A 23,374-nucleotide genomic window follows, 5' to 3' on the forward strand; every position below is an offset into this window, starting at 1 on the left:
TGCAAATGTGTAGTGGGTGTAAAGTTTGTTTTAAATTCTCACTCATTAAACACGAATGCTTAACACATGCTTCTCTTCGAACGACTTAATATAATATTAAACTTTTATGAAATAAATGAAAAATAAACGTTTGGTTCCTCAACTGCGTTGCCCACTCCAGTCAGCAGATGGCGATGTGCGTATTTTAGGTTCAGGCGAAACTGCCAGTGTGACGTATAATCTAGTGGACGGGACGCTCCTTCAACAACAACAGCTAGTCAGACACCTCGGTAGCTTTCTAGCAAACATAGCTACACCATTCAAGCTCTTTACACTGTTTTGGTGTATATTAGTCGCTGTGTATTAAATACACTTCTGTCGTATGTACTTGTTGGCCCATTTAATTATATATTTACGTTGTTTGTCAGCTAGCTGGTTTGCTAAATTAGCTTAGAACTAGGCTAGTCGCTAATGCTAGCTAGCTAACATCCCCGACCATGAGTTCCCTAAGCTACTCTCCTCCTGATAAAGAAGAGGGGGTCTGCTGGACGGAGGAAGAAGCTCTTGTCAAAGAGGAGGAGGAAGAGGGGGCTGTTACAAATCAAAAACAAGTAGAGGGTGAGGCTGTTACCGTGAAAGAAGAAGATAAATACATTTCAGTGAAAGAAGAGGAATACTCGTTCAGAGTGAAAGAGGAGGAGGAGGATGTTACAGTAAAAGAAGAGAAAGAGGAATATGCAGTTTTTGGAGTGAAAGAGGAGATGACTGTCACATTGGAGGAAGAAGAGGAGGTTGGAGATCAGTTTAACACCAGTAAGTACCGTCTCTGCAGTCGTTGAACCAATATGCAGTAAAGGGGTTCTACTCTTTAATGTCGTTCTATAGGAATGGCTGAAGCTACACTACAAAACTATCAACAAAACGTTAACAATTGATCAAATGCATCCAATGACAATGCCTGAAATACTGAAATTTCAGTATTGAAATACTCCTCAATATCTCCTATTATATTTGCCCAAGATGTAGTCTCAGAGGGGCAATCAGCAGTTGTTACATTCATTTTGGGACTGTTTCGTGAAGAATTCTCTTATAAATGCCTCAGGAGCTTAGTTAAACTGTCATACCCCAGCAGAACCCCAAATATAAGCTTTTTTTATTCGAACGTTTGTCATTAAATATAAACAAACACTTTATATCCTCAAAACATGGTCAAAACTAGAATGTCGATATCATGGAGGGTTGCATTTCTCCAGCCCCATCCCTCAGCTTTTTACCGAAACGGGCACGGCGTATGCTTTGTTATTGTTTCTACTGCTGATTGCTGCCCCCGTTACTCCTCAAGGTCCAAGGACTGTATGTTTTTCAGAGGTAGACTGGTAGACTAAATGTGAATCGATTCTCAATTGTGATACGTTTCTGGAAACATAAATCGCAGTACTTTCATATCACGTCAACATAAGTTCACACAATACTTAAATATCACATCAAAATAATTTCACATCAAAATAATTCCACACAATAGTTTCAAATTACATCAAAATAGGTAACCAGTCGCGAAGCCCCAAAAGGTAAACCAAATTATTTTCTCCTCATTTCTCCTTCCTTCAAGCTTCTTTTTCTTATTTGCACTTTATATGGCGGTTGGCAACCAACTTTAAGGTGCATTACCACCATCAATTGGACTGGAGTGTGGACCTCAGTTCATCTTTCAATCACCCACGTGGGTATATACCAAGACAGTCATGAAGAGGGCACAACAAAACCTTTTCCCACTCAGGAGACTGAAAAGATTTGGCATGGGTCCCCAGTCACTACTCCCCCACCTTCATGTACAGATTACCTCAACTAGCCTGTACCCCAGCACACTGACTCGGTACCGGTGCCCCCTGTATATAGCCTCGTTATTGTTATTCTCATTGTGCCACTTTTTATTACTACTTTTTATTTTAGTCTACTTGGTAAACCTTTTCTTCTTGAACTGCACTGTTGGTTAAGGGCTTGTAAGTAAATAATTTCACAGTAAAGTCTATGTTGGTGTCTTGACGGATTTGTGAAAAAAATTCCCGTTTTAAATGGGATATTTTTTCAGGACAAGATGCTAGAATATGCATATAATTGACAGCTTTGGCCGCAATTTCCGGTCGATTTCTCAGCCAAACGTGAAGAACAAACGGAGCTATTTCGCCTACAAAAATAAACTTTTGGGAAAAAATGAACTTTGGCTATCTACCAGGGAGTCTCGTGAGTGAAAACATCTGAAGTTCATCAAAGGTAAACGATTTAATTTTATTGCTTTTCTGATTTTCGTGACAAGGTTGCCTGCTGCTAGCAAGGCATAATGCTATGCTAGGCTATCGATAAACTTACACAAATGCTTGTCTAGCTTTGGCTGTAAAGCATATTTTGAAAATCTGAGATGACAGGGTGATTAACAAAAGGCTAAGCTGTGTTCCAATATATTTCACTTGTGATTTTCATGAATAGGAAGATTTTCTAGGAAGATTTATGTCTGTTGCGTTATGCTAATTAGTGTCAGATGATGACAACGGTCCTGTTCATGGGATGGGGTGTCACTAGAGGTTAACTGCACCTGTTTGAACTCGTTACCTGTATAAAAGACACCTGTCCACACACTCAATCAAACAGACTCCAACCTCTCCACAATGGCCAAGAACAGAGAGCTGTGTAAGGACATCAGGGATAAAATTGTAGACCTGCACAAGGCTGGGATGGGCTACAGGACAATAGGCAAGCAGCTTGGTGAGAAGGCAACAACTGTTGACGCAATTATTAGAAAATGGAAGAAGTTCAAGATGACGGTCAATCACACTCGGTCTGGGGCTCCATGCAATATCTCACCTTGATCATGAGGAAGGTGAGGGATCAGCCCAGAACTACACGGCAGGACCTGGAAGAAGGAAGAAGAAGGATGAGTACAACCCCAAGAACACCATCCCAACCGTGAAGCATGGAGGTGGAAACATTCTTTGGGGCTGCTTTTCTGCAAAGGGGACAGGACGACTGCACCGTATTGAGGGGAGTATGGATGGGGCCATGTATCGCGAGATCTTGGCCAACAACATCCTTCCCTCAGTAAGAGCATTGAAGATTGGTCGTGACTGGGTCTTCTTGCATGACAACGACCCCAAACACACAGCCAGGGCAACTAAGGAGTGGCTCCGTAAGAAGCATCTCAAGGTCCTGGAGTGGCCTAGCCAGTCTCCAGACCTGAACCCAATAGAAAATCTTTGAAGGGAGCAGAAAGTCCGTATTGCCCAGCGACAGCCCCGAAACCTGAAGGATCTGGAGAAGGTCTGTATGGAGGAGTGGGCCAAAATCCCTGCTGCAGTGTGTGCAAACCTGGTCAAGAACTACAGGAAACGTATGATCTCTGTAATTGCAAACAAAGGTTTCTGTATCAAATATTAAGTTCTACTTTTCTGATGTATCAAATACTTATGTCATGCAATAAAATGCAAATTAATTTCTTAAAAATCATACAATGTGGATTTTTGTTTTAGATTCCGTCTCTCACAGTTGAAGTGTACCTATGATAAAAATTACAGACCTCTACATATTTTGTAAGTAGGAAAACCTTCAAAATCGGCAGTGTATCAAATACTTGTTCTCCCCACTGTATGTGTGTGTGTGTGTGTGTGTGTGTATTTTTTTTTTAATATTTTTTTTAAATGTTTGACAACCCTCCCAAGAGGTGTCTCATTATTGGGATTCATTGCTGATTTCTACCTGTAGCTCACAGTGAGGTGTGTAGTCATACAGGTTAAGGGCCCTGTTGGAGATTGGTGGTTGGTAGCGGAGTCAAGGGAACAAGCAGGGTTGGACACGGCCACGTTATTATCCCCACACAGTCTCTGTGGTTCATATGAACCCCATTCATGGGAATTAGATTTGATTACAAATCTCCCTTGTCTGTTACTACAGAAGGGTTCCTTCCCCCTGTCCCATTCCCAGCTAGGTTACGAGGCGCTTTGTCACCAGTACCTATGACTGGTTGATAGGGTAGTGGTTTCCGTCTGGCCACTCTACAATAAAGGTCTGATTGGTGGAGTGCTGCAGAGATGATTGTCCTTCTGGAACGTTCTCCCATCTCCACAGAATAACTTTGAAGCTCTGGCAGATTGACCATAAGGTTTTTGGTCACCTCCCTGACCAAGGCCCTTCTCCCCCAATCGCTCAGTTTGGCCAGGTGACCAGCTCTAGGAAGAGTATTCCATTTAAGAATGTTGGAGGCCACTGTGTTCTTGGAGATCTTCAATGCTGCAGAATTTTTTGGGGTACCCTTCCCCAGATCTGTGCCTCGACACAATCCTGTCTTGGAGCTCGAAGGACAGTTCCTTCGACCTCATGGCTTGTTTTTTGCTCTGACATGCACTGTCAACTGTGGGACCATATATAGACAGGTGTGTGCCTTCCAAATCATATCCAATCAATTGAATTTACCACAGGTGGACTCTGAACAAGTTGAAAATACATCTCAAGGAAGATTAGTGGAAACAAGATGCACCTGAAAGCAATTTCGAGTCTAATTGCAAAGGGTCCGAATACTTATGTAAATAAGGTATTTCTGTTTATTAACTGTTTTCACTTTGTCATTGTGGGCTATTGATGACACCCCTCTAAAACCAGATAGCCTAACCATCAGAAAAAACTCTTCCTTAGCCTACTCCTCCCACTGCTGCTGGCCTTTGTAAATTCTGATGTTATGCTTCTATAGTTTCTGGTAATAGACTACACCAGCAGTCGTTATGCTCCTATAGTTTCTGGTAATAGACTACACCAGCAGGCAGCAACCTTTTCCATTTGTAGTGCCAATTTATCTGACCATTTCTACTGATCTGGTGCCAGTTATGATTTTCATATTCACATTTTACTGGAACATTTTAATTTAATTTATAATAGTAAAAATAATTATAATAGTCTTTATCTCAACATCATGCTCTGTGGTTAATCTACATTCTATTTAAATGAAAATTATAAATACATTTTTTATTTCCATTGCTAAATTTAAATAACCTACATAAAGCTAAAAAATGCTAACATTGCAGACTGCAGGTTGAAAATATCCTAATAAAAATAAATATCTTATAACTCAAATTGGCTGCACATGGCCTGTCTACAGCGAACTTGAAACATTGTATCAATTATCAACTGGGTCAAACTCGAGTTTGCAAGCTTGCAACATTGTATAAAATATTCTGGACCCTTAGTTTCCCTCGCCATTGAGTTCGGGACAGACACAGCTGTCGGCTATTTGTGCAAAGGATAAGAAGTAATCAGGTATTTTATGACATTTCCACTGCATCAGAGCACTACATTTTTCCCTTTCATGCCGAGTGGTAACCGAGTGGTGAGAGTTGGAAATATTTTACGAAAATACTTTGAGGAACTATTGGCATTAGCAATTGATTTTGATTAGACTTTGTTTACTTGCTGTTTGAGGTGAAAAAAAATACTTTGAGAAGCTCCACAACTCATTAGTGGTGGTGCGTTAAGACAATCAGAAATACTATCAGACATCCCCAAATGTGCACATTTATAGGCCTACATAAGCACGCAGGACAGGTAGTCTAGTCCTACTTCTATATGTGTAATCGGGTGCCCGTCCTTACTCAACATTGACAGGAGTGTTTCAAACAAAAGACAATGAATAAATTGACAAAACTGACGCGCCTTGAAGGGTCAGGTCTGGGTGGTCTGCCAGGGGCCGTTTCGTTTAGTATCTGTTTGGGTCGGCATTGGGAATGATTGTATTTCCCCATAGTATGTTGTAACGAGGTTGACCGACTGAAACGGAGTGTAACTTTGATTATATTTACTCTTCCCTGAAGGAGGGAAATGAGGTACAACACCTGTTTGGCCCCTCCCTTTCCTGGGTCGGTGAAGAGCGGTATTACATTTAACGAATAAATCCGAGCCTCACGCTCATCACCTGTGGAAGGCGGGGCTTCCAGCGAGGTGTGAATTTAATAGTATGTTGTACCTAGTTTCCCTCATTCAGGGAACAGTAGTTATAGTCATAACATGTGGATTTAATAGTATGTTGTACCTCGTTTCCCCCCTTCAGGGAACAGTAGTTATAGTCATAACATGTGGATTTAATAGTATGTTGTACCTCGTTTCCCCCCTTCAGGGAACAGTAGTTATATTCATAACATGTGGATTTAATAGTATGTTTTACCTCTTTTCCCTCCTTCAGGGAACAGTAGTTGTAGTCATATGATGAACTTCAACTTAAATACGGGATCTTGCTGTCGGACAGTTTTTGGTATTCTGAAATGCTCTCTAACAATGTAACATTTAGTGGCTCCTTATTTTACGCTGGGAAAACAGTTTTCATGGGCACAGAAATCCTAAATCATTTCAGGATTTGCAAAATCCAATATTTGTAACCGAGAGTCACCTTAACTTTATTGACAACACCCAAATGGATACTGTCATTTACGCGGTTCTTCAATAATTACACATCATTCTTAATAGTGTAGCAATTTAGTTACAGTCACATGTTCAACTATCGTCAGCTGATCCAGGAAATCATTTTCTGAATGACAGTCACATGACAAACATCACGACATGCAACAACAACCAAAGTACTTCAAATCAAATGTATTTATAAAGCCCTTCTTACATCAGCTGATATTTCAAAGTGCTGTACAGAAACCCAGCCTAAAACAACAAACAGCAAGCAATGCAGGTGTAGAATCATTCATTACTCTGGTAAAGACCATTATGATATGCTCCACATTGGATCCAACATCCCTAACAAATTGATGTTTATAATGTGTTATTGTCTGCTTGATTTACAGTAGGGTCTCGTTAGTCTGTTTGGAGACAGAGATACTTAACTCATAATGTGTAGAGTACTGTTCCTTGATGGATAGGCACAGAGCTTACACAACACACAGAGCTATTTTCCTTAATTCAGAACATTTAGAATGACAAAACATTACAGAGTAACCTAGTGGGATTATTCACAAAATTATCTGGTGATCAAGTTTTGAAATGTCATGACAAAGACATTTTAGTTTCCATATTTCACCTGAAATATTAAATGATTTATAGTCTGAGGTCTACGTTGTTGTTAGGTGAAGTTATGAGTCCTACAGTAGGTCAATGTAATTGTTAATGGAAGTTATGGGTCCTACAGTAGGTCTATGTTATTGTTAGGTGAAGTTATGGGTCCTACAGTAGGTCTATGTTGTTCAGTGATGTTATGGGTCCTACAGTAGGTCTATGTTATTGCTAGGTGAAGTTATTGGCCAATTTAAGTACACTTAGTTTACAAACGCTCATTGACAGACTTGTAGCAAAGCTATCCAAAGAGCATTTTACTGGTGGAAGTGTTTTTTTAAAGTATACAGCAGTTGATTTGCGACAACACATATTATATTAAGCAGGACATTCAAAGGAGCCTAACAATTATAATCCAAAGTAGTGTGAAATATACTCATAAGCAATCTGGAAATGTCATAAGCTGTCAGCCTATGAGAAATCCCCTGACTTTTCCCCCATGGTGGTGAATTAGTGAATAGTTTCCTTGAGTAGCACTCATGATCTTGCACTGTAATATCCAGAATACATTGTGAAAAACTAAAATCTTTGCTCACAGGCAAAAAATTATTTAGTCAGCCACCAATTGTGCAAGTTCTCCCACTTAAAAAGATGAGAGAGGCCTGTAATTTTCATCATAGGTACACTTAAACTATAACAGACAAAATGAGAAAAAAATGAGAAAAAAAATCCAGAAAATCATATTGTAGGATTTTTAATGAATTTATTTGAAAATTATGGTGGAAAATAAGTATTTGGTCAATAACAAAAGTTTAGCTCAATACTTTGTTATATACCCTTTGTTGGCAATGACAGAGGTCAAACATTTTCTGTAAGTCTTCACAAGTTTTTCACACACTGTTGCTGGTATTTTGGCCCATTCCTCCATGATGTTTTGGGGCTGTTGCTGGGCAACACATACTTTCAACTCCCTCCAAAGATTTTCATTCTTTCCTTTACACGGATCAGTCGTCTTGGTCATTTTGTAGAAAAACAGCCCCAAAGCATGATGTTTCCACCCCCATGCTTCACAGTAGGTATGGTGTTCTTTGGATGCAACTCAGCATTCTTTGTCCTCCAAACACGACGAGTTGAGTTTTTACCAAAAAGTTATATTTTGGTTTCATCTGACCATATGTCATTCTCCCAATCTTCTTCTGGATCATCCAAATGCTCTCTAGCAAACTTCAGACTGGCCTGGACATGTACTGGCTTAAGCAGGGGGACACATCTGGCACTGCAGGATTTGAGTCCCTGGCGGCGTAGTGTGTTACTTATGGTAGGCTTTGTTACTTTGGTCCCAGCTCTCTGCAGGTCATTCACTAGGACCCCCGTGTGGTTCTGGGATTTTTGCTCACCGTTCTTGTGATCATTTTGACCCCACGGGGTGAGATCTTGCGTGGAGCCCCAGATCGAGGGAGATTATCAGTGGTCTTGTATGTCTTCCATTTCCTAATAATTGCTCCCACAGTTGATTTCTTCAAACCAAGCTGCTTACCTATTGCAGATTCAGTCTTCCCAGCCTGGTGCAGGTCTACAATTTTGTTTCTGGTGTCCTTTGACAGCTCTTTGGTCTTGGCCGTGGTGGAGTTTGGAGTGTGACTGTTTGGGGTTGTGGACAGGTATTTTTTTATACTGATAACAAGTTCAAACAGGTGCCATTAATACAGGTAACGAGTGGAAGACAGAGGAGCCTCTTAAAGAAGAAGTTACAGGTCTGTGAGAGCCAGAAATCTAGCTTGTTTGTAGGTGACCAAATACTTATTTTCCACCATAATTTGCAAATAAATTCATTAAAAATCCTAAAATTCGATTTTCTGTTTTTTTTTTCTTATTTTGTCTGTCATAGTTGAAGTGTACCTATGATGAAAATTACAGGCCTCTCTCATCTTTTTAAGTGGGAGAACTTGCACAATTTGTGGCTGGCTAAATACTTTTTTCCCCCACTGTATACTACATTCATAACTAGTGGTTTCCTCATTACCAGATATGCTACATCCATAACTAGTGGTTTCCTCATTACCAGATATACTACATCCATAACTAGTGGTTTCCTCATTACCAGATACACTAGATCCATAACTAGTGGTTTCCTCATTACCAGATACACTAGATCCATAACTAGTGGTTTCCTCATTACCAGATATACTACATCCATAACTAGTGGTTTCCTCATTACCAGATATACTACATCCATAACTAGTGGTTTCCTCATTAGCAGATATACTACATCCACAACTGGTGGTTTCCTCATTAGCATGGAGGAGTTTATACAACCAGATACAATGCTTTGCTGGAAGTATTTACTCCCTTGGCATTTTTCCTATTTTGTTGCATTAGAACCTGTAATTTAAATAGATTTTTATTTGGATTTCATTTAATGGACATACACAAAATAGTCCAAATTGGTGAAGTAAAATTTAAAAAATGACTTGTTTAAAAAAAATGGTTAGTCTGTTTGCACACAGATGGATGTCTAAACCCACTGCCCATTTCCACAGGTGCTCTTTATGATAGAAAATAAAGTGGTGATTCACAGAATGAAGTATAGTGTCTTTTTGGGTCATTGAACATTCTTTGTTTTATTTGGTTGTTACTCTAATTTAGTCTGATGATATTGCCCACTCACTGTCTGGCTGACAGTCTGTGAACTGAGTTAATCTAGTACCCACAGAATGAATGTTGTGGGTATTTAATTCTTATACATTTAACAATTATTTTATTGCCTTTATTTCAATATTATAGATAACATCCCAAACTCTAGCGCGTTACAGCATGTTCTTTATGTCATTGTTGTAGATGACGTCCCACACCGTAGCACATATTAGCATTGCATTTATGTCATTATTATAGATGACATCAAACACCGTAGCAGCATAATCTTTATATCATTATTATAGAAGACATCCCACACCGTAGAAGCATAGCCTTTGTCATTATTATAGATGACATCCCACACTGTAGCAGCATAGCCTTTAGGTCATTATTATAGATGACATCCCACACTGTAGCACATTACAGCATATTCATTAAGTCATTATTTTTGATGATCTCCCACACCGTAGCAGCATTGCCTTTGTCATTATTATAGAGGACATCCCAAACCGTAGTCACATAACCTTTATGTCATTATTATAGATGACATCCCACATCGTAGCAGCATAGCCTTTATGTCATTATTATAGATGACATCCCACACCGTAGCAGCATAGTCTTTATGTCATTATTGTAGATGACATCCCACACCGTAGCAGCATAGCCTTTATGTCATTATTATAGATGACATCCTACACCGTAGCACGTAGCAGCATAGCCTTTGTCATTTTTATAGATGACATCCCACACTGTAGCAGCATAGCCTTTAGGTCATTATTATAGATGACATCCCACACTGTAGCAGCATAGCCTTTAGGTCATTATTATAGATTACATCCCACATCGTAACACGTAGCAGCATAGCCTTAATGTCATTATTATAGAGGACGTCCCAAACCGTCACAGCATAACTTTTATGTCATTATTGTAGATGACATCCCACACCGTAGCACATAGCAGCATAGCTTTCATTTCATTATTATAGAGGACATCCCACACCGTAGCACATAGCCTTTATGTCATTATTATAGATGATATCCTACACCGTAGCACATCGCAGCGTAACCTTTAGATCATTATTATAGATGACATCCCACACGGTAGCAGCATAGCCTTCAGGTCATTATTATAGATGACATCCCACACCGTAGCACGTAGCAGCATAGACTTAATGTCATTATTATAGAGGACATCCCACACCGTAGCAGCATAGCCTTTATGTTAATATTGTAGATCACGTCCCACACCGTAGCTCGTAGCAGCATAGCCTTTATGTCACTATTATAGATGACATCCCACACCGTAGCTCGTAGCAGCATAGCCTTTATGTCATTATTATAGAGGACATCCCACACCATAGCAGCATAGCCTTCATGTCATTATTTTGATCATGTCCCACACCGTAGCACGTAGCAGCATAGCCTTAATGTCATTATTATAGATGACATCCCACACCGTAGCAGCATAGCTTTTTTGTAATTATTATATATGACATCCCACTCCGTAGCAGCATAGCCTTAATGTCATTATTATAGAGGACGTCCCAAACCGTTGCAGCATAGCCTTTATGTCATTATTATAGATGACATCCCACACCGTAGCACGTAGCAGCATAACCTTTGTGTCATTATTATAGATGACATCCCACACCGTAGCAGCATAATCTTTATGTCATTATTATAGATGACATCCTACACCGTAGTACGTAGCAGCATAGCCTTTATGTCATTATTATAGATGACATCCTACACCGTAGCACGTAGCAGCATAGCCTTTATGTCATTATTGTAGATGACATCCCACACCGTAGCACATAGCATTTATGTCATTATTATAGATGACATCCCACACCGTAGCACGTAGCCTTTATATAATTTTTATAGATGACATCCCACACTGTTGCACATATCAGTGTAGCCTTTGTCATTATTATAGATGATATCCCACACCGTAGCAGCATAGCCTTTATTTCATTATTGTAGATAACGTCCCACACCGTAGCACGAAGCAGAAGATACTTTATGTCATTATTATAGATAACATCCCACACCGTAGCAGCATAGCCTTTATTTCATTATTGTAGATAACGTCCCACACCGTAGCACGAAGCAGCATATCCTTTATGTCATTATTATAGATGACATCCCACAACGTAGCAGCATAGCCTTTATTTCATTATTGTAGATAACGTCCCACACCTTAGCACATAGCAGCATAGCCTTTATGTCATTATTATAGATGACATCCCACAACGTAGCAGCATAGCCTTTATGTCATTATTGTAGATGACATCCCACACCGTAGTAGCATAGCCTTTATGTCATTATTATAAGAGGGCATCCCACATCGTAGCACGTAGCAGCATAGCCTTATTGTCATTATTATAGAGGACATCCCAAACCGTTGCAGCATAGCCTTTATGTAATTATTATAGAGGACATCCCAAACCATAGTAGCATAGCCTTTATGTCATTATTGTAGATCACGTACCACACCGTAGCACGTAGCAGCATAGCCTTTAGGTCATCATGATAGATGACATCAAACACCGTAGCAGCATAATCTTTATATCATTATTTTAGATGACATCCCACACCGTAGCACGTAAGAGCATTGCCTTTATGTCATTATTATAGATAACATCCCACACCATAGCAGCATAGCCTTTTTTCATTATTGTAGATGACATCCTACACCGTAGTACGTAGCAGCATAGCCTTTATGTCATTATTATAGATGACATCCCACACCGTAGCACGTAAGAGCATTGCCTTTATGTCATTATTATAGATGACATCCCACACCGTAGCACGTAGCAGAAGATACTTTATGTCATTATTATAGATAACATCCCACACCATAGCAGCATAGCCTTTTTTTCATTATTGTAGATAGCGTCCCACACCGTAGCACATAGCAGCATAGCCTTTATGTCATTATTATAGATGACATCCCACAACGTAGCAGCATAGCCTTTATGTCATTATTGTAGATGACATCCCACACCGTAGTAGCATAGCCTTTATGTCATTATTATAGAGGACATCCCACATCGTAGCACGTAGCAGCATAGCCTTTATATAATTTTTAAAGATGACATCCCACACTGTTGCACATATCAGTTTAGCCTTTATGTCATTATTATAGATGATATCCCACACCGTAGCAGCATAGCCTTTGTCAATATTCTAGATGACATCCCACACCGTAGCACGTAGCCTTTATATCATTTTTATAGATGACATCCCACACTGTTGCACATATCAGTGTAGCCTTTATGTCATTATTATAGATGATATCCCACACCGTAGCAGCATAGCCTTTATGTCAAAATTGTAGATGACATCCCACACCGTAGCACGTAACAGCATAGCCTTTATGTCATTATTATAGACGACATCCCACACCGTAGCACGTAACAGCATAGCCTTTATGTCATTATTATAGACGACATCCCACACCGTAGCATGTAGCAGCATAGCCTTTATGTCATTATTATAGATGACATCCCACACCGTAGCACGTAACAGCATAGCCTTTATGTCATTATTATAGACGACATCCCACACCGTAGCACGTAACAGCATAGCCTTTATGTCATTATTGTAGATAATATCCCACACCGTAGCAGCATAGCCTTTTTGTCATTATAATAGATGACATCCCACACCGTAGCACTTAGCAGCATATCCTTTATGTCATTATTATAGATGACATCCCACACCGTAGCACGTAGCAGAAGATACTTTATGTCATTATTATAGATGACATCCCACACCGTTGCAGCATAGCCTTTGTCAATATTGTAGATGACATCCCACACCATAGCACGTAGCCTTTATATCATTTTTATAGATGACATCCCACACCGTAGCACGTAACAGCATAGCCTTTATGTCATTATTATAGATGATATCCTACACCATAGCAGCATAGCCTTTATGTCAAAATTGTATATGACATCCCAAACCGTAGCACGTAACAGCATAGCCTTTATGTCATTATTATAGATAATATCCCACACCGTAGCAGCATAGCCTTTATGTCATTATTATAGATGACATCCCACACCGTAGCATGTAGCAGCATAGCCTTTATGTCATTATTATAGATGACATCCCACACCGTAGCACGTAGCAGCATAGCCTTTATGTCATTATTATAGATAATATCCCACACCGTAGCAGCACAGCCTTTATGTCATTATTATAGATAACATCCCACACCGTAGCAGCATAGCCTTTATTTCATTATTGTAGATAATGTCCCACACTGTAGCACGTAGCAGCATAGACTTTATGTCATTATTATAGATGACATCCTACACCGTTGCACGTAGCAGGAAAGCCTTTATGTCATTAAAATAGATGACATCCTACACCGTAGCACGAAGCAGCATAGCCTTTATGTCATTATTATAGATGACTTCCTACACCGTAGCACGTAGCTTCATAGCCTTTATTTCATTATTGTAGATAACGTCCCACACTGTAGCACGTAGCAGCATAGCTTTATGTCATTATTATAGATGACATCCCACACCGTAGCACGTTGCAGCATAGCCTTTATGTCATTATTATAGATAGCTTCCCACACCTTAGATACATAGCCTTTATGTCATTATTATAGATGACATCCTACACCGTAGCGTGTAGCAGCATAGCCATTATGTCATTATTATAGATGACATCCCACACCGTTGCAGCATAGCCTTTATGTCATTAAAATTGATGACATCCTACACCGTAGCACGAAGCAGCATAGCCTTTATGTCATTATTATAGATGACATCCCAAACACCCTAGCAGCATAGCCTTTATGTCATTATTATAGGTGACATCCCACACCATAGCACGTTGCAGCATAGCCTTTATGTCATTATTATAGATGGTATCCCACACACAATAGCAGCATAGCCTTTATGTCACTATTACAGATGACATCCCACACCGTAACACGTAGCAGCATAGCTTTTATGTCATTATTATAGATGACGTCCCACACCCTAACAGCATAGCCTTTATATTATTATTATAGATAGCGTCCCACACCTTATATACATAGCCTTTATGTCATTATTATAGATGACATCCCAAACCGTAGCAGCATAGCCTTTGTCATTATTATAGATGACATCCTACACCGTAGCACGTAGCAGCATAGCCTTTATGTCATTATTATAGATGATATCCTACACCGTAGCACGTAGCAGCATAGCTTTTATGTCATTATTATAGATGACATCCCACACCGTAGCAGCATAGCCTTTATTTCATTATTGTAGATAACGTCCCACACCGTAGCACATAGCAGCATAGCCTTTATGTCATGATTATAGATGACATCCCAAACCGTAGCAGCATAGCCTTTGTCATTATTATAGATGACATCCTACACCGTAGCACGTAGCAGCATAGCCTTTATGTCATTATTATAGATGATATCCTACACCGTAGCACGTAGCAGCATAGCTTTTATGTCATTATTATAGATGACATCCCACACCGTAGCAGCATAGCCTTTATTTCATTATTGTAGATAACGTCCCACACCGTAGCACATAGCAGCATAGCCTTTATGTCATGATTATAGATAACATCCCACACCGTAGCTTCATAGCCTTTATTTCATTATTGTAGATAACGTCCCACACTGTAGCACGTAGCAGCATAGCCTTTATGTCATTATTATAGATGGTGTCCCACACACCATAGCAGCATAGCCTTTATGTCATTATTATAGATGACATCCCACACCGTTGCACGTAGCAGCATCATTTTTATGTCATTATTATAGATGACATCCCACACCGTAGCAGTATAACCTTTATGTCATTATAGATGACATCCTACACCGTTGCACGTATTAGCAAAGCCTTTGTCAGTAAAATAGATGACATCCTACACCGTAGTACGAAGCAGCATAGCCTTTATGTCATTATTATAGAGGACATCCCACACACCATAGCAGCATAGCCTTCATGTCATTATTATAGATGACATCCCACACCGTAGCACGTTGCATAGCCTTTGTCATTATTATAGGTGACATCCTTCACCCTTGCACGTAGCAGCATAACCTTTATGTCATTATTATAGATGACATCCTACAACGTTTCACGTAGCAGCATAATTTGTATGTCATTATTATAGATGACATCCCAAAACGTAGCAGTATAACCTTTGTCATTATTATAGAGGACATCCCACACCGTAGCAGCATAGCCTTTATTTCATTATTGTAGATGACATCCCACACACCGTAGCAGCATAGCCTTTATGCCATTATTATAGATGACATCCTACAACGTTGCACGTAGCAGCATAGCCTTTATGTCACTATTACAGATGACATCCCACACCGTAACACGTAGCAGCATAGCTTTTATGTGATTATTATAGATAGCGTCCCACACTTAAAATACATAGCCTTTATGTAATTATTATAGATGACATGCTAAAACGTAGCAGCATAGCCTTTATTTCATTATTATAGATGACACCCTACACCGTAGCACCTAGCAGCATAGCCTTAATGTCATTATTATAGATGACATCCTATACCGTTGCACGTAGCAGAAAATCCTTGGTCATTAAAATAGATGTCATCCTACACCGTAGCACGAAGCAGCATAGCCTTTATGTCATTATTATAGATGACATCCCACACCGTAGCAGCATAGCCTTTATGTCATTATTGTAGATCACGTCCCACACCGTAGCACGTAACAGCATAGCCTTTATGTCATTATTATAGATGGCACCCCACACACCATAGCAGCATAGCCTTTGTCCTTATTATCGATGACGTCCCACACCTTAACACAAAGCAGCATAGCTTTTATGTCATTATTATAGATGACGTCCCACACTGTAGCAGCATAGGCTTTGTCATTATTGTAGATGGAATCCCACACACCATCGCAGCATAGCCTTTATGTCATTATTACAGATGACATCCCACACCGTAGCACGTAGCAGCATTTCTTTTATGTCATTATTATAGATGACGTCCTACACCGTAGCACATAGCAGCATAGCCTTTATGTCATTATTATAGATAACATCCCAAACCGTAGCAGCATAGCCTTTATGTCATTATTATAGATGACATCCTACACCGTAGTACGTAGTAGCATAGCCTTTATGTCATTATTATAGATGACATCCTACACCGTAGTACGTAGTAGCATAGCCTTTATGTCATTATTATAGAGGACATCCCACTCCGTAGCAGCATAGCTTTTATATCATTATTATACAGTGGGGCAAAAAAGTATTTAGTCAGCCACCAATTGTGCAAGTTCTCCCACTTAAAAATATGAGAGAGGCCTGTAATTTTCATCATAGGTACATTTCAACTATGACAGACAAAATGAGAAAATAAAATCCAGGATATCACATTGTAGGATTTTCCATTAAGTTATTTGCAAATTATGGTGGAAAATTAGTAATAAAATTTGATTTCATTTTGATTTTAAATAAACATCCTATTTATCAAAGGTGCTTTTGGCTTGGGTCAAAATGATTCCAAGGGATTTTAATTGGTTAAATGTCCATTTTGATACAGAAACACTAATCCATGTTTTAGATTTATTAAGAACAAGTTGATTAACAAAGTCATGAAAAATTGGAAGAAATTAATAATTAATTAAATTGAATTGAATAAACCACATTTTGGCTATGATAAAAGATATGCCTCTGGGGTCAAAATGATCCATGTCAGAAGTATGGTTCAATGCAAATGTGTAGTGGGTGTAAAGTTTGTTTTAAATCCTAACTCATTAAAAACGAATCAATCAACATGTGCTTCTCTTTGAAGGACTTAATATAATATTACACTTTTTTCAAATAAATGAAAAAATTAACTTTTGGTTCCTCAACTGCGTTGCCCACTCCAGTCAGCAGATGCCGATGTGCATCTTTTAGGTTCAGGCGAAACTGCCAGTGTGACGTATAATCTAGTGGACTCCTTCAACAACAACAGCTAGTCAGACACCTCGGTAGCTTTTTAGCAAACATAGTTACAACATTCACGCTCTTTACACTGTTTTTGGTGTATATTACTCGAAGTGTATTAAACACACTTCTGTCGTATGTACTTTTTGGCCCATTTCATTATATATTTACGTTGTTTGTCAGCTAGCTGGTTTGTTATGTTAGCTTAGAACTAGGCTAGTCGGTAATGCTAGCTAGCTAACATCCCCGACCATGAGTTCACTAAGCGACTCTCCTCCTGATAAAGAAGAGGAGGTCTGCTGGACGGAGAAAGAAGCTCTCGTCAAAGAGGAGGAGGAGGATGTTACAATACAAAAACAAGTAGAGGGTGAGGCTGGTACCGTGAAAGATGAAGAGAAAGACGTTTCAGTGAAAGAAGAGGAAGACGCGTTCAGAGTGAAAGAGGAGGATGTTACAGTAAAAGAAGAGGAGGAAGATGAAGTGAAAGAAGATGAAGACGTTTTTGAAATGAAGGATGAAGAGGGGGAGATTACTGTCACATTAGAGGAGGATGAAGAAGAGAAGACTGGAGAACTGATTAACACCAGTAAATACAGTGAGTACTATCTTATAAAACAGTGACAAAAACTCTGCAGTTGTTGAACTAATGTGTGAATTTAGTAATATGTGTTTTTTTGTACCGTGGGGAATTGTTCATGACCTCGTCCAGTGATGTTTAAACTTTTCCTGTTGAAAAGTGATATATAAATACAGTAAAGTATAAACACACTAAAGGGAAACAAATAAATGTTCTGAGCAAATAGTGTTTGTTTTCTGTCAACTGCAAACTGGAAGGAGTAAGTGATGTCATAGTAAGGCATTCAAGGAGTTGGCTTGATGGGAAGTTGTGATGTCATCCAATAGGCGACTGATCTTCATGTGAATATTCATTATTCTTTTTAAAATTCTTCCTGTTCTGTCAAGTTCGTTGTTGATCATTTCTAGAAAACGATTTTCAAGTCTTGCCATATACTTTCAAGACAATTTAAGTCCAAACTGTAACTAGGCCACTCAGGAACATTCAATCTTGGTAAGCTCCTCCAGTGTAGATTTGGCCTTGTGGTTTAGGTTATTGTCCTGTTAGGACAGTTTTTTGTATTCAGATCTCTGAAATGCACTCTACCTACTAAATCCTAAATCATTTCAGAGTTTGCAAAATCCAATGGTTCTAACCGAGAGTCACCTTAACTTTATTGACAACACCCAAATGGATACTGTCATTAACGCAGTTCTTCAATAATTACACATCATTCTTAATACTGTAGCTGTTTAGTTACAGTCACATGTTCAACTATCATCAGAAGATCCAGGAAATCATTTTCTGAATGCCAGTCAAATGACAAACATCACAACATGCAACAACAACAACCAAAGTTCTTCTTCATTCATTACTCTGGTAAAGACCGTTATGCTGTGCTCCACATTGGATCCAACATCCCTAACAAATTGATGTTTATAATGTGTTATTGTCTGCTTGATTTATAGTAGGGTCTCGTTAGCCTGTTTGGAGACAGAGATACTTTGCTCATAATGTGTAGAAAACTGTTCCTTGATGGATAGGTGAAGTTATGGGTCCTGCAGTAGGTCTATGTTAGGTGAAGTTATGGGTCCTACAGTAGGTCTATGTTATTGTTAGGTGAAGTTATGGGTCCTACAGTAGGTCTATGTTATTGTTAGGTAAAGTTATGGGTCAATTTGTTAAACACTTAATGTGCAAAGCCTCATTGTCAGGCTGATGGCAAAGCTAGCCAAAGAGATGTTTAGTGGTTGAAGTATTTTTTAAGTATAAAGCAGTTGATTTGCGACAATAACACAAACATATTAAGCAGGTGTTTCAAGCGAGCCTTACAATTATAATCCAAAAGTAGTGTGAAATGCACTCATAAGCAACTTGTAAATGGAGGCTATTTTTTCTGTCAGCCTATAAGAACTCCTGTGAGTTTCACCCATGGTGGTGAATTAGTGAATAGACACAGAACTTTATGTGAGTTTTCTTGAGTAGCACTCTTAATATTCAGAATACATTGTGAAAATCTAAAATATTCGTTCAACATTTTAGCTCCAGGCAGATATACTACATACAAAGCTAGCGGTTTCCTCATTAGCAGGGAGGAGTTTCTGCAACCAAATTGTGTGCGCATTGCCTTGGTGCCACAATTTTAGCAAACACAGAAAGAGGCCTATATTGGAGACCAAAAGTCGTCTGGCACACTGCTTAGGATTTCAACATCTTGAATAACTTATTTCTAGCCTACACTCGTCCGACGTTACTACTAATGTGAAAACAAGACTAAATCTGACTATTGTTGCTATCTTGACTGTCTTAATTTTCAAATTTAACAGACGTCAATTGTTGTACAACTTCATGGGTACGCTCTGGAAAACACCTTTTACCTCAAATAAACAATTGATTTCTGCTGTTGTGGGCCTTTAACCATCTATCTGACTTTGTCGTTCACACAGGAGAGAGACGGGACAATCGTGGATCCTCTGGGGAGCCTCAACAACATCATGATGCTGACGAGGCAGAGAAGAGTCTCTCCAGATCAGAACTCCTCAAGAAACACCAGCATAAACCCACAGGGAAGAGAACTCACTGCTGCTCTGACTGTGGGAAAAGATTCAACTCTTCATCAAACCTTAAAATACATCAAAGAATTCACACAGGAAAGAAATCTTATGGCTGTGATCAATGTGGGAAGAGTTTTACTACATCTATCAATCTAACTATACACCAGAGAACACACACAGGGGAGAAACCATATAGCTGTGATCAATGTGGGAAGAGTTTTACTACATCTAGCTATCTAACTATACACCAGAAAACACACACAGGAGAGAAAGTTTACATCTGTGATCAATGTGGGAAGAGATTTATTCTGCTACAAACCCTGAAATCACACCAGAGAATACATTCTGGAGAGAAACCTTTTGGCTGTGATCAATGTGGGAAGGGTTTTACTACATCTAGCTGTCTAACTATACACCAGAGAACACACACTGGAGAGAAACCTTATATCTGTGATAAATGTGGGAAGAGTTTTACTACATCTAGCAATTTAACTATACACCAGAGAACACACACAGGGGAGAAACCATATAGCTGTGATCAATGTGGGAAGAGTTTTACGACATCTAGCTATCTAACTATACACCAGAGAACACACACAGGAGAGAAACCTTACGCCTGTGATCAATGTGGGAAGAGATTTATTCTGCTACAAACCCTGAAATCACACCAGAGAATACATTCTGGAGAGAAACCTTTTGGCTGTAATCAATGTGGGAAGAGTTTTTCTCACCCAAGCAGCCTGATAGTACACCAGCGGGGACACACAGGAGAGAAACCTTTTAGCTGTGATCAATGTGGGAAGAGTTTTTCTACATCTTGCAATCTAACTATTCACCTGAGAACACACACAGGAGATAAATCTCATAGCTGTGATCAATGTGGGAAGAGATACTCTGATAAAAGATCTCTGATTAAACATCGGAAAATACATACATGAAGGAGTTGTTTCATGATATCAATGAAATAATGTCACAATGCAGAATGTTTTAACATTGTAGTAGCAGTATTTGAATGAATGTCAGAATGTAGAATGAACCCTAAACGTTTGCCCCCTGTTCAGTTGATATTAGCCTCAGCGGAAAAATCAAGGCTCTGAATTGAAAGAGTACTATTTATGTGGTTTTACATAAAGGGACAAAATAAATTGTGTTACACTTACCACGTTGGTAACCCACTTGAATCAAAACGCAACACTTCAACATGTTTAGGTTTTCAATATATCCCGAACTGTTTCTGCATATTGGTTATTGATTTGGACATGTTACAACTATTTTTTGAAAAGATGTTGAAAATAAGACTATGCCCGACGTCCAATATATGTTCGGTTGTTGTTGAAAATATGTATTTTCCGGTTGTTTTTTCAATGACTTGAAAACAACATAATTTCAACATACTTGCAGCATAAACACATGGACACAGTATAATACATTGGTCTATAATCAATTTTATTAACAATCCTACATCACTCCAGTATTTCTTTACAACATTCAAATGCTACTTGTATTTATTCCACTACTGAAGAAGCATGTCTCAAATCACCTCATATTTCAAACATTCAGCCTGACAAAAGATACATGTTTTATTATTCCATGCCTCACCATTCAGTTAATTATTGCCAATACACATTAACAAAGGGGTGTACTTTTGGTTTTGATATTTCATATTTACAATTCATTTAGTAATAATTATTTATGCAAACAACTGACAATTTTTGGGAACAATTATATTGACATTGTTATCCTGCTTTTAGACTATCAGGGTTCATTCTCAGATGTGCCAAACCAAATGTACTAGAGCATGACATTGGGGACTGGGCCCTGATCCAACAACATGCCTATTGAGTGAACCCTGAAAAGAGAGAGAAGCTCCGCAGTGAGGTTGAAAGTTACTACGGGTAATGCAGGAGTTTCCTCTTGAAATCAGACATGTCTTTGGTAAGGACAACTTGGTTGCTGATTGTCTCAAGGGTGGGCAGTCAAAAATATTTGTGTTTTGCATTTAGCCAGTGGGTTACCATGGATACCAATGTATTTTGACATGTTTTTTCCATGTTGAAGATTAGTTTTATCTCTTATTATTTTCTGCACTGTTGGTTAGGGGGCTCGTAAGTAAGCATTTCACCTGTTGTATTCCAACATTTCACTGTTAGGTTTACACCTGTTGTATTCGGCGCATGTGACTACAATTTGATTTGAGTTTTGTTTGGGCTCTTCCAAGCGGACGAGAGTTCTAGAAACTAGTGAGTTTTAGGAAGACAAGTGTTCTAGAAGCTTGTGGGTTCTAGAAGCTCGTGAATATTAGGACTCTATTGAAAGAAAATGGGGGAAAAAATTATACGATTGTATGTTATTATTTAGAAATACTGTTTTTTTCTTGTTTTTAATTCTTGACAGCAAGTTGTTTTTTGTTGGTGGTGAGCAAACATGTCCAACAAAAATATAGGATATATTTGTTGTCTTAAAGGGGAAGGTGTTACATGCTTTGGTTTTTCCATTTATATTTTCAGGTTGGACCTTAGCGCGTTGGAAAGGGGATACCTAGTCAGTTGTACAACTGAATGCATTCAACTGAAATGTGTCTACGGTGCACGTCTAGCTTGTTAGCACGTAGGACGCACTGATTGGTGTCACCTCGTTAGTCAGTATGTGTAACACCTGTGCTGGCTTGTCCATCTCGTTAGTGGGAAGGTGTTTCACCTGAGCTGATCCAGGTTCTATTTAAGAGTGTCTGGCCCAGTGCTCCAGTTGTCTTGATAGATGTGGAGAGTCAACACATTTAGTTGCTCCACTTCCTATCTTTAAGTTTTGTGTGGGTTTTTCTTTCGTTTGCCTCTTCTTGGGCAGATTTAGTGGGTCTCATGGTGGGTGTATTTTAGGTCCCAGTTGTTACTAGTCAACATTCAGTGGACACCCCCATAGTGTCTTTCAGAACCCCTCCAAAAAACAAGCTCGTTTTTTGGGTTGGATATTGCATCCTATTAATATTTTAATCAATGGAATTTCCTTAGGGTGCCCATTAGTCTTTCAGTTATTAGTCTTCTGTTTGTTGTGTACTAAATATTTATTTATTTTCATTATTTTATTTGTTTTTTTTCTGTGAAGCCATTGTGTTGCATCCATGTCTGAAATGTGCTGTATAAATAAAGCTTGATATGATTTCAACA

At 39.0% G+C, this 23,374-nt stretch overlaps 1 protein-coding gene across 1 annotated transcript; it reads left to right on the forward strand.

Annotated features, from left to right (window-relative positions):
• The first annotated feature begins 228 nt into the window (after positions 1 to 228).
• LOC110485125 (uncharacterized) lies at positions 229 to 23,374 on the forward strand. Its single transcript, XM_036942392.2, has 4 exons — positions 229 to 792; positions 1,322 to 1,332; positions 17,838 to 18,195; positions 20,103 to 23,374. The coding sequence occupies exons 1-4, from the start codon at positions 477 to 479 to the stop codon at positions 21,146 to 21,148; spliced, it is 1,731 nt and encodes a 576-aa protein (XP_036798287.2). The 5' UTR covers positions 229 to 476; the 3' UTR covers positions 21,149 to 23,374.

Source organism: Oncorhynchus mykiss, chromosome 13 (genome assembly GCF_057628025.1).
Source record: "Oncorhynchus mykiss isolate SJ-2025 chromosome 13, ASM5762802v1, whole genome shotgun sequence".
NCBI lineage: Eukaryota > Metazoa > Chordata > Actinopteri > Salmoniformes > Salmonidae > Oncorhynchus > Oncorhynchus mykiss.